This window comes from Amphibalanus amphitrite, unplaced genomic scaffold, assembly GCF_019059575.1.
Source record: "Amphibalanus amphitrite isolate SeventyFive unplaced genomic scaffold, NRLGWU_Aamphi_draft 000761F_arrow, whole genome shotgun sequence".
NCBI lineage: Eukaryota > Metazoa > Arthropoda > Thecostraca > Balanomorpha > Balanidae > Amphibalanus > Amphibalanus amphitrite.
Genome location: NW_024882255.1, coordinates 59,027 through 71,747, shown reverse-complemented (window position 1 = coordinate 71,747; position 12,721 = coordinate 59,027). Strand labels below are relative to the sequence as shown.

The window sequence follows — 12,721 nt, the reverse complement described above, 5'->3', positions numbered from 1 at the left end:
TACCCGATGCAACGCGAAAAGACGCAAATGTTGCACATTGCCGCTTAATAAGTCTAATAAGAGATAAGGGACTTCGTGAATCATGCCTAATTGACCGCGACCAAGTTATTTGCCAATGCAGGTAGGCACTAGGTAGGTAGATACTCATTTGTGAACAGAACGTTCCCCCACCCCTCGCCAGAAATTCAATCAGCAGTTGCTTATTAAAACGTTTGAGTGCACCTGACAACCTTTAAAAATGACGTCCTCCCTTTCAATGGTTCGTGCGAAGACACAAAGCCAGAATCAGCCAAGCAATATCGGAATCCATTGCGCAGTGTGTCGGATGTGTCCCCAGTTTTCAATCCACATAGCATAGCACACACTGCTAAATGCAGGTACGCTCACCTACACATTAGGTATTCGAAGGACTTAATAGCTCATACACATGGAAGAAACACATGAAATGTGATTTATAGCTGCAGCAGAAGTTTGGCGTCCGATGCCTCTTCGCCAAGTTAAGACCATGCCAATCTCGGCCAGTCTGCCGCTGCGCCGGCACTGGCCGTGGTGTGACGTCATCCGGCCGGCTCGGCGCTGGGTAGTTCCACACTTAGGTAACTCGCTGCCGTGCTTCTGTGCGCATCAGATTGGGTGCCACTTATGATAACACCAGTGACGCTCATACGCGCACGGACCGGGGTCTTAGCAAACGGATGCGTTCCGGCTCATGCCATATCCCAGATAAAAAGGAAGCAGCCACAGAGGCGATAGGTGGGATGTGTCATCCAAAAGTCTGCGGTCATTAGTTCCACTGTTCCACCGATTATTTGTGGGGTTTTCCACTCCGTTTACTTGAGGCATCAAATGTGTGGGGAGATGGTGACCAAATTATGAAGTATGAGGTGAACACTTTCTTCGCGTTGGAAAGGCGCGCCCATCGCGCTTTTGCGTCGTGTGCGCATCAGATTGCTTCCAGTGGGGAAAGATCATCTTGAGGGATTGATATCCGTGCCCGTCAGTGTTTGTGAGCTTACGTTCTTATGTGTTACCTATGTAAATTACACGTTCAACATCCACAGTTTATCTTAAGTTATATTCATAACCTCGTTTGAAGTTGTTTACTCAGCTCATTATAATACTCAGAGGCATAGACCACTATATATCTGGACTGTGCACGGATTTTGCCGACTGCTATTAGGGCCCTGCTGGGAAATTCGACGTAGCACGCGGAATTGTGTATTGACGCTCTAGTAAGCCCATTTAAATGAAAGTAACTTCTTAAATGTGATGTATATTTTAATAAATGTATAATTTATAGCATGATTTTTAACACGATAAATAAATAAAAAGCACTTATAGACAGGTATATCACACTGTATTAAGTTCAAAGCATCAATAGACAGGAACAATCCGTGATCGGTCGTTTTTGACAAGAGACAGTCTGATGACATATTGGACACACTGCAGATTAATTTGCCTGTCTAAATCAGACACGCACCCGGCTCAATGCTTTGAAAGCCCACACGATCTGCGCCACGGAATTACGAAGATTCCTATGGGTAAATAACAAAGCTGCCGGTGCTGCGTTTTTAGCGAGACCGTCCGAGGTGACCTGCTGGGCCACAACTGTTCCCTGCTTCCACTGAGGCCGATTTCATGCTCAGCATAGGGACAGACGGGTTCTGTCATCTGTCCCTCTCGAGAGAAGGGGACTTTTGAACACCGTTGTCAGTGACGGTGGCCGCATTTTGCAGCGGGTGATGGCGATCGAGATTCGAGATTTAGACGGAGTCACGAGATCTCGGTTCACTGGACACTGCAGCAGAGCTTCGCACTTAGGAATGCACTTTCTTATAGTTCTTGTGCTACATTTGCCTTTAGTTACTATTCGAATTGTAAATCCACATCTGAAATTCTCAGCCATGTAGGTATCTTACACATCGACGAATAGGATCGTAGTTATTGATTGCATAGACAAACTGATCCCAGGAATGTTGCATTGTGTTTACGTCCTGCGGCTCAACCTTTCTCATTTTCATGAAGCTTTCTTATTTCATGAAGCTCTGTTCGCGCATCGCTGGTGTTGAGTGACGGTATACTGTCCATATTGACTCCATGAATTGCAATGTTTGTTTTTCGCTCAACTATACACATCAATGTGTTGAAGGAATGCAGGTCGTAGCGTTGTAACTTGAGGTGCTTCTCGACAGTGTGACTCCCTCAGCGAGCAATGTGAAGAAAGTTATCGTTTTCCTTTACAATGGTAGTCGCGCTGTCTTGAAACACACGTTTGAAGCTATACGTGTGCCGAAGAGAGAGCGACTCGGCAGCTGTTACCAGAGCAGGACCCATTGCTTGCATGCAGGAGCGGAACACAGATTGCTGATGTGAGCACGCCAGCTCTCCGCAAGCCATAACATATGTGACCATCACTTGGCCAAATTGCAAGACTTTAGCTAGTTTTGGGCTTCACTTGTGACTGATATTATAGGAGCCGCCAGTCTGGAAACGGATCCGCCACCTCTCCTTACAGTTGTCTTCTGCTCAATTTTTCGGTCTCGGCCAGCGTCACAGCATGTAATAAAACTCACAGGGAGCCCAGTGGTCAGAATTCCAAGACATTTTCAGCTTTAGGGCATATAGAAATTGACTTCATATTGATGCCTTAGCCAGGAACCGGAAAACTGACATTGTTGCATGCACTGTCTTGGCTCTTTGAATATGCTCACTCCCCGTTCTGTTCATAGGATATTCTGAAGTGATTATCACTAGCGGCACATTTTACTGTATTTCAGTGGCATGTATGCATTTAAAGGTTTCATTTTATTTAAAGACAAAAGAGAACTATCCCGCATGTCAATGATAAACAACAAACAACAATAATCTTGCAAAAATCTTCGCTACATGTCTGTGAAAATTTGCTAATTCTCGTGAAAATTAGCTGGGAACCATCATCCACACCATGTTAAATCATGGAAGAAATGGGCAGAAAATGCCCTTCTTTTTTCGATGATTGCGCTAATATTATATATTTTTTGCTCAATGTAAGATATAACTCAGATTACAAATTGACTAGTGGTGATGTTTCCCAAAGCACATCATCATATGGCGAATAAGTTGGCTGTGACGACCTTCGAAAGTTAGGGCCCTAATGGCAGGGCCCTAATTTCCGTGCACAGTCCAGATATATAGTGGTCTATGTCAGAGGTTATTAAGCTTTTAACCGTTTGATGTGGCCTGAGTTGTTTAATAAGGGTGCGTCGGGATGGAGATACGTTCTGGGAGCTATATAGGGTCTGTAACGCCCATTGAACTCCCAAGTAATTAGCGGATCGAAATGCGTCGAGCTCGGATTCAGAGTGACTACTGTTACTTACTTACCTAAATGTTTCCTTTTCGCGCCGGGCCATGGCCGTAAAACTACGCCAGACATTTACTTTTTTATGCAGCGCGTTTCCTGCTCGATATCGCGCTAACCTGCGCGTTGCTAAAACTTGCAAAGAACATTGTTCTGAATCTGTAAGGTTGTTTTCGTTGCAGCGTGTCAAGCTTATTGCACAGTTTTTGCTACTTCGAGACATGGCTTGGTGCCAGGGAAACGGACGCGTCGCAAGGAAATGAGGCAGAAGGGAAAGCTGGCGTGAAAAGTGGCGTGGAGGAAGGAAAGGGCGAGAGCCAAAACGGGCAGCAGAGTGATGCATGGTCGCCATTAGGAACTGAAACAAGAACCACGTAAAGTGATATTACAAAACGCTCTCGCTGCTTCTGAATCAGGGTCGAACAGCCACTCGCGTGATCTGCAGCAGGCGTCTCTAATCCAGTACCTACATGTCAGATTTAGAGACTGAGTGAGCATCCGCACAGTGGGTCGGGGCGCGACGCTCCGTCTCTGCGTGGCCGAATGGAGGCTCGGTTTCAGAATCGCGAGAGCTGATTGCCGTAAATCCCCCTCTCCGCGGTCTCATACCGGAGAACTGATACTGCCGGCGCGTGTCGGGGCTCCCTCAGAGCCCTCAGCTCCGGCGCGTGTGCGCTCCTCCTCAGCCGGCGCGGTGACGACCCGCGGGCCATCGCCAGCGGCGCCGGCCCCCCGCCGCCGCGGCCGTCCTTTTGTGGCCGGCCGTCGATCCGGCCGCGATTTTGTGTCGCTGTCGGGTCGATGTGGACCGGTGGCGCTGAGCCGCGTTAGATGCAGCCGCCACCGTAAACGGAGCGGTGTTTTACGGCAGTGGCCCTCCGCTGATGATTTCGGCTCACGGACTGTGTCATAAACGGACACCAGCACCGGCTTAACGGCGGCCATCGGCGCCCGGGGGGGGGGGGGGGGGGGGCACGGTAACTCCACCGAGATCAGCCAAGGAGTGTAGAGACCGACGTATCGGGGTTCCTGGGTGTCGACGCCTGCATAAACCAGCAACAAACCAAAAGTGTCCTCCAAGGAAATCACAGTCTGCCCGTACCGACTTCCTGCTGACCCCTCTCTCTCTCTCTCTCTCTCTCTCTCTCTCTCTCTCTCTCTCTCTCTCTCTCTCTCTCTCTCTCTCTCTCTCTCTCTCTCTCTCTCTCTCTCTCTCTCTCTCTCTCTCTCTCTCTCTCTCTCTCTCTCTCTCTCTCTCTCTCTCTCTCTCTCTCTAACTCTCACTCTCACTCTCACTCTCTCACTCACTCTCTCACTCTCTCACTCTCTCTCCCTCTCTTTCCCTCCCCTCTCCCCTCTCCCTCTACCCCTCCCTCTCCCTCATGTCCTCTTTTCTCAACTATCTTAGCATTCCATGGGTTCCGAAAATATTTTATCACTGAAGTCACTCCCTGTTCAATAAATTGAACAGCATCTTGCATATTTTACTTCCACAGGCCTGGTTTGAAAAATGACAGTCGCTGGATCCATAGCCATTGAAGGATGACCGAAGTGAAATAAAAGATTCATTATATAGGTTTGCGACTCAGTGTCTTGTTAGTGTTGAATAAGCCTGCTCTCACACAAAAACAATTAGGCATTGCACAAATGAGTGCATACATTTTTGTAACAGGCGAACAGATCGACCTGGAGCTCCAGCGTAGCCTACCATCAGAGGCGGCGGAAGGTAATTGGGATGGGGGGGAGGGGGGCACACCTGATCCTTCCCGGAACCTAGGGTACCCCCAAATCTAGTTTTCTCACCGGTTTTAGGTCACGTATTTTTCACCCTTGGCCTTAACAACGAAAAATCGAAACGAAAGCATTTGCAAAAAAGTGAGATATTCCGTCTCATCTGAGTCAAGGAACTACCTTTTTAGTAACCTGGAATAAACGTTTAAAACACATGAGCTGTCAAGTCAGGTACAGAGGGGTATTTTTTTTTTTTTTTTTTTTTTTACTTAAATAGGTATTGTCTTCCATTCAGCTTTTCTTTGAGGCCCACGGCTGCTACTATAGGGAGAACAAGCTGCCCCGAGGGTTCCTGGCTCTATGAAACTTTGTGGGGGCAGCGCTCCCACGGCCCCAGAGTTGTGGGGTCAGGCTGCCCACATGCTGCCCCCCGGCTCACGCGCCTATGCCGGCTGGCGTCTGGCAGAGTCGCGGGGAAAGGCCTGTACCACGCTCAGATGCGCTTCTGTGACGTCCGTGCCGGGCCACTCGCGTTCCGTCCTACTCTTCCGGTTACCGGTAGCTTGTAGATAGCTGCTTGATTTCTGAGCATTATGTGTGGAGGGCGTTTGGTGGAAATGTATGATGTTTAGAGAATGAATATGTGCTTACATGTTGTCACAGTCTCCTGCGTTAGAACGCTCCATAATTTAGGTTGCTTCTGGTTAATATTTCGAAAATGTGTATATGAATCTATGAAATTATGTTGGTAGATTTCCGATTTCGATTCCTCCAGTTGGAGGGGCTCCAATACATTACGAGCCCCCCCCCCCCCCAGCCGTGACTTTTGTTCACGTTGAACAACTTGCTTCCTTTAAACCAGTGACGTCATTAAAATTAGCCAATTATTGCAAACGTTTTTGGTTGGTAACACTCGCACTGCAAAATGTTAGCCAATAAGTGATCAAAATATGTACGACATTGACAACAATATCAATCCAAATTACTCGCTCTAACAACTTAATCAAAAGGTACTCAGCCAAACTAGCATATGTTCATGACTTAGTATTGATGTGTTGTGGTACTTCGTCGAAAAAAAAAATTGTGGGGGGGGGGGCAAAAAGATATGTTTGCCCTCATCCTGGAAGATGGGGAGGGGCGCCGTGCCGCCGCTGCCCCCCCCCCCCCGCTTCCGCCGCCTCTGCCTACCATCCGACCGCATGTAGGTACAACTCGTGTGCTGCGTACAGGAAACGTTTTGATGTTTAAAAATGAGATAGGTACAGCTAAATTGAAATCGTTTTTGCTATTTTCAGCAGACAAGAGGCAGATGCATTAGGGCCGCCAGGCTGTAGCAATATATGTAACATGTTCTGGGGAAGAACCATAGGGCCGGATAAGTGAAGCGCAGCGCCCATTTTGGTGCAAGTCCCTTATGCAGTATCTATAGAAAGGCCTTGGACTGGTGAATTGCAAAACGTGGTCCCTGGGGCAGATATTGCATGAAAACTAATTTATCAGGATGGAATTTCGTGGCCGGCAGCAGCGATTGCCTCTCGCGCGTATCCTCGAGAGTATGCGATATGACTGTAAAGTGCAGGGTCGGGCAGGTCGGTAAGGTGCACGTATATTATTATTTCTGACGCTTACGCCTCTACGGCGGCGCATGCCATATTCATTTTTTTAAGAATCGTCACTGTTTTAATCATCTTCAAATAAAAAAAAATGTTTTTATTTTTTTCAGCTTATTAAATTACAATTTCGCTGCCTATATTCCGGCGTAGTTGGCCATGGTTTACCGACGGCAATAGATAAAAATAGAGCCATACATAGGTACTGGATCCCCGACGTCCTCATTTCAATTGGCCTTATCATACCTAAATAATCATAACAAGTGACAATCCGAGCAGTGTAATAAGAATTTATTGCAATGCAGGACTATCAAGTATCAGAAGTTATCAAGCCTGGTTGTCCTGGTTGACAGTAACATACGCCGGCGCTCACCGCTAAGAGCGGCATGGAATGATGCTCTGGGAGTGTCATGAATCGTCATGTTATGTAGCATTGGACTACTGTGTCTGTAAATACAAAGTTCTCTCTCTCTCTCTCTCTCTCTCTCTCTCTCTCTCTCTCTCTCTCTCTCTCTCTCTCTCTCTCTCTCTCTCTCTCTCTCTCTCTCTCCCCCTCCCTCCCTCCCTCCCTCCCTCCCTCCCGTTTTTCGGTATTCGGGAACGCCGTCCGCTCGAGGCTGGCTGGCTGATGCTATGTGTATGAGATGGGGCGATCCGGCGCTGGAGGAGCCGGGGGCTCGAGCGGGCTGAAACCAGTGCCTAGTCCCTAGTCGCTGCATGCACCTCTCCATGTCTGCGCCTCACGGGCGGGGCTCGTGCAATGGGTGACCCCCGTCAGTGTCCTCTGTAGCGGCCGGTTCGCGGAAATTGGATATTCGGGGATAATGGGGCGGACATCTTAAGGACGGTCATTTGCCGTTTTTATGCACCGTGCTGTTAATTCACTGCTTCGTCGCTGGTTAGGAGAAATGGCGACATTTTATGATCTATGCCAGGCGTGGTCAGAATCTGAATGCAAAATGGCCGTCACGGTGCCACATATTCGAAATCGAATCTCAGCTGATGATCTTATTTGCGATTGCAAATACCTACCGTAAATTAGATAATTAGTAGGGCTGCTGCTAGCAAAAGGCCGTGTCCCACTTTTCCTGAATCGATTTCTTTGTGTGTGTCGGATTCTTTGAAACTTTACTTAACGCGTCTCCGGGGCTGCACTGCGACGAAGATCGGAATATGAGTAAATATTTCCGGTAAATACTCCGTAATGAGATGTAAATTGCGATCTCGCTCAAGCCCAGAGAAGACATCCTCTATGGTCTGCAGCCTGCAGCTCTTGGCCTTCGACGCTGCTTTGTCTCCTTCGGTTATAGGTCTAATGGTAAAAACGTGATACACATAGCAGTACATTCAGTCTTGATAAGAGCAATGCATATTCAGTTATAGGACGTCATACATTGTGATACACAGGCACCGTTTCACAATTGATACACTTATGCGCTTGGAATCATGATTGATTAATGTGAAAAAATGCCTTCATTTTTGTTTTGCTCGTATTTTGTGACAATTCAGGCCTTATTTATGCATCGATTTTCATCCGAGCTCTCGATGGTCTCGATAACTCATTGGGGAACAGCGATCGAAAATCAAAGTCAGTAAACCTCCCATTCTGCTTCTGGGGTATTGATTCTTTCTGAATTAGTCATAAGTCGACCGACCGTACGTTTTAACAAACATTATGTGGCCAGCCTCTGGCGAGACGTGACTGTTGTGCTGGAGCGCCGCGTACAGCGCTATACATGCCGCGCCGCTACACAAAATACGATGTGATCTGCTTTTTTAGACAGTGAGACGGTGAATTAGTGTATATTGCTGGCTGTTTCCACACTGCTAGCAGGTAAATAACAATGTTCCAAAATTATGAGTGTTTGTGTAGAGTAATTCGCAGCTGCACGCAGAGGAACAAAGTTGAAATTCTGAATGTGAGTGGGGAGCGTTTTGGCCGGCATTACCACAGCTCCGATCTCGCCGAGTGACAGAGGAACACAGGGGAGCTGTTACACCAATCAGTCGATCCGGCTGTAAGCATCAACAGCCACAATTGTACCCGACGGGCAGTTCGAGCTGTGGTCGGAAACTGCTAGAAGTCCAGCTTAGAAACTAGGAAGGGTGTAACTCTGAATTTGTTCCCTGTCCATCACTCGCGAAAATGCAGAATACAGCCATCAGCTCGCTGATCCTCTGCTATGAATTAGTTATGATGCCTTCTCCCGTTGTGGCTTGAGGGATGATTTAAAGCGTTGGTGTGTTCAACACACCCAGCAGGCCGCGGTAAACCACGAGCCCGTGGGCAAATCGGCCCGGGTCTGCGCCGAGCCCCATATCGTCGACTGGCGCCGCGATGGCAGACCCCCCCCCCCCACCCGCTTCGGGCAGCAGACCGCCTCCTGACCCGCTCCTGGCAGCAGACCGCCTCCTGACCCGCTCCGGGCAGCAGACCGCCTCCTGACCCGCTCTGGGCAGCAGGCCGCCTCCTGACCCGCTCCGGGCAGCAGACCGCCTCCTGACCCGCTCCGGGCAGCAGACCGCCTCCTGACCCGCTCTGGGCAGCAGACCGCCTCCTGACCCGCTCCGGGCAGCAGACCGCCTCCTGACCCGCTCTGGGCAGCAGACCGCCTCCTGACCCGCTCCGGGCAGCAGGCCGCTAGGACAGCCGGCCGGCTGGTGTGCCCGTTTTCACCAATGGCACCGACACCGACCGGCATGAGCCGAATTTCTCGCAATGGTCCTTATAGCCCCACTCCGATCGTAGTACGGCTGCTTAATGTCAAACGAAAACTTACGGCACGCTTGATTTGCTCTTTAAAATCGCAAGGGACCTAATACGTTCGCAGAGCCAATCGTAAAGAGCGAAACTACGGCACGTTAAGGCTTAACTTGACTGCAATCTTTCCTTTATACTAGCAGTGCGGGAGAACAGTGCAGCTGCTTCTGGTATTCTTTTCTTAATTTTTCATTTCATTATATCTTTTTGGCAGAGGTAAGAGACGCGTTTTACGAGTATGTCTCTCGATAAGAGCACTATCCTGCATTTTAAGTATTGTATCATTCCCGATAATTTAAAAGGTTACAAGAATATTTCTATTCTTTCTAACGGAAATTTGTTTCTACTTTCTGTAGGAAAAGCCATTGATATTGGTCCAAAGCATGTTGTCATGTCATTTATTGTTAAATTATGTTATGTATGCGACACGCTATGGATATTGGCTATGAAGTGTTATGGTCACCGTCCTGGATGTGGAGATGTGCATATATATGTTTCGCTATTTTGTGATTTCTCCCAATAACTGCACCACAATGCATGAACACCTTGTGGAGACTGAGCCAATGCAAAGCAGCGAAACCAGTCTGACGCCATATTCCTGTCCCCGTCTAGACAGCGCCGATGACTCGGAAGCCGACGGCGGATCTCGATACCAATATGCCATAAAGCACTGTCAGGTCGTTAACCAAAGTATCGCAGCATAGATCGGCTCTGATTTAGACGCGTCAGACCGGTGAGCTGTGGGCTCCGATTTGATTTGCGGCGCTGTATCTTCCGAAATCGTCCGTCTCGGCCGCCGATAAGTCACAGAGCCGATGGCGGCCGGTTCCTTCCCACTCTCGTAACGGAGCGAGCGGCGCGCGCTGGCTCCCCATGCCGTCCACGCGGGCCGAACCATTCGACTGGACTGGCGCCCTTCTCGTCAGACGAAAAGGAGCCGCCCAGGGGGAATGGGGAGCACTCGCACGTCTGGCGGCCGGTCTGCCCGGCTATATAATGAAACGAGCGTCCAAGTGGCCCGCAATGAGCCACTCGGCGACAGCCGTGCCGGACGGTCACAAGGCGGAGGACCGGGCGACTCTGATTGTCCGTGCCTGCCAGAATGCTAGGAACTGATCGACGAACTTTCCACTCGAGATTCGTTGTGCATGTTCGCGGTCTCATTTGTACGTCTAACGTCCATGCCTGTAACTGTGTAGCTTCGTGAGTTACACATGACATTTGTTTTGTCACTCGTGGCCGCCATCTACCCGACTGACAGACATACGAGTGCCGTTTTTCCGCTCTGCAGTGTTGTGTCTGTTCTGTACAGCGTGTGATTCTGATGGCTCTGTTCTGTCGGCAGTGTGTGATTCTGATGGTTCTGTTCTGTCAACAGCGTGTGATTCTGATGGCTCTGTTCTGTCGGCAGTGTGTGATTCTGATGGCGCTGGCTGCCGGACGGTCTCGGATCAGGACAGTGAAGCCCACGTTACACACGGAGACGGCCATCCACATAGCCGAGCGACTGACACAGGTGAGGTTCTCCCGTGAGGCGACGGACGCTCACAGTTGGGAGAGAGCGGCAGCGGAGATATCCCCACAGTTGGGAGCAAATGGCATCGGAGATATCCCCACAGTTGGGATGGAATGGCAGCGGAGATATCCCCACAGTTGGGAGCGAATGCCAGCGGAGCTATCCCCGCGCGTACATACGGAATCCACCATCCATCTGCCGGGCGACTGGCACGGGCAGCAGCTGCCGGTTTACCCCCCAGCTATTCGTACAGATACCCATCGATGTTTAGATTGTCCACCTTTGTACTGAATCTTTTTCAGATTATTTAGTCCAGCTGCATTTTCTGCTGTTCTAAGCATGTTGCTATGTTTTGTCCATTATTCCGTCCCGTGCTTTTGTTCTGGTCATTCTACTCTGCTTCCTGTTTGGTCTAGTATATTTTTCCGCCTGAAAGTCGAGGTGTGCCAGCTATTGAGTGGTCTTTACCTGTCGAGTGTTATTTTGCTCCGTTGATCGCATGTTGTGCAAAAGTTTGGCCGCAAACGTCTATTCCAAAGCTAACTACCGTAGTACGAATAAGTGTATCGCAAGAACTTCGTAAGAAAAAACTGGTATTTACCCATTTCTTATAAAGACGGCTGTTTGCTACCATAGTCTTGTTTTTGTTCAGCCAGCAATGGTTTTAAAGTAAGGAAAATCTTACACGATGCACAATGCACATGCCATATTGAAGCAGCTCTCGAGTTTTCTCGTCGTAGTTCGAGGACGCCCTGGGTGTGAAAGATTCAATGGGGTGCTAAACACGGATGGTGAGTGGTGACAGCCTCTTATTTGGTTTACAGGCCAAGTTTTCTGTGGAGAAATGCGACTCTGAATCGGGCGACAGTTACATCATCGAGTGCGAGGGCATTGGTCACTGCCGGGACCGACAGGATCCTGAGACGTAATGTCTGTGACTCTGCTGAACGGAGGGAGACGGTCGACAAGATCAGGACACTGCTGGAGGGAGGGACACGGTCGACAGGTTAGACACTGTTGAACGGACGAAGACTATCGCCAGGGTGTGGACCGTGGAGGCTCGTAGACGGAGCGGGGTCACGGCCTTCGTCCGAGTCTCGTGTCCAGCCGTCAGCTGTGAACCCGCTGGCTGGCAGGGAGATGATGTACGCTCTGCAGTTAACCTCGTCCTGTGATCAGATGTGGGGCTGAGCTGAGCTCGCTGGCGAAAATGCATCCAGTTTTATTTTCTTTGCCGTGTGATCCTGTCTGTCTGTGATAACAACTCACATATTTGTGTTTGGTGTGCCGGATTTGTGATCAGTGTAATGCTGTGTTTTGCTATGTTTTGTGGCACATGCATGTTAAAACCTGATTTTGGTGAATGAATATAACAATATTCCCATCCTCAGGTTTGTTTGCTCTAACTGTTATATAATTTATCACAAACATCTACACAGTCGTGGCCAATCATGGATGAGATCAGCACGACGGGAGAAGAAAAATAATTTATTTTTAGCGAGACAACGCATAAGGACGAATTCGTTCATTCACTTTTTTTTGTCAATTAGCATAGCTGTACTCGAGAAGTAAAGTAGCTTTACCCGAGCTTCTCCGTCCCAGCTACTGTCGACACAGTTTATTCCAGCAACATTCAGAGAGTCGTCCTCGCTGTAATACGACTGCCGCCCTATGGGACTGGCGTATTGGCTGTATTTGTTTATCTGAACTGCCGTCCTAGATGTGTTCGAGTTATCCCCCTTGCCGTGTTTGCCGCGCCGTCC

The 12,721-nt window shown here is 49.0% G+C and overlaps 1 protein-coding gene across 10 annotated transcripts in view; it reads left to right on the top strand.

The window, feature by feature from the left end:
* LOC122365753 (RNA 3'-terminal phosphate cyclase-like) overlaps positions 1 to 12,344 on the top strand; it is a 37,257-nt gene extending 24,913 nt beyond the window's left edge. For all 10 annotated transcript variants that reach the window (XM_043337234.1, XM_043337238.1, XM_043337236.1 and 7 more), the window contains exons 8-9: positions 10,854 to 10,958; positions 11,783 to 12,344. In XM_043337234.1, the coding sequence (XP_043193169.1) occupies positions 10,854 to 10,958; positions 11,783 to 11,887 (210 nt within the window). In that variant the 3' untranslated portion in view covers positions 11,888 to 12,344. The remainder of the gene's footprint in view (positions 1 to 10,853; positions 10,959 to 11,782) is intronic.
* Positions 12,345 to 12,721: the final 377 nt, after the last annotated feature.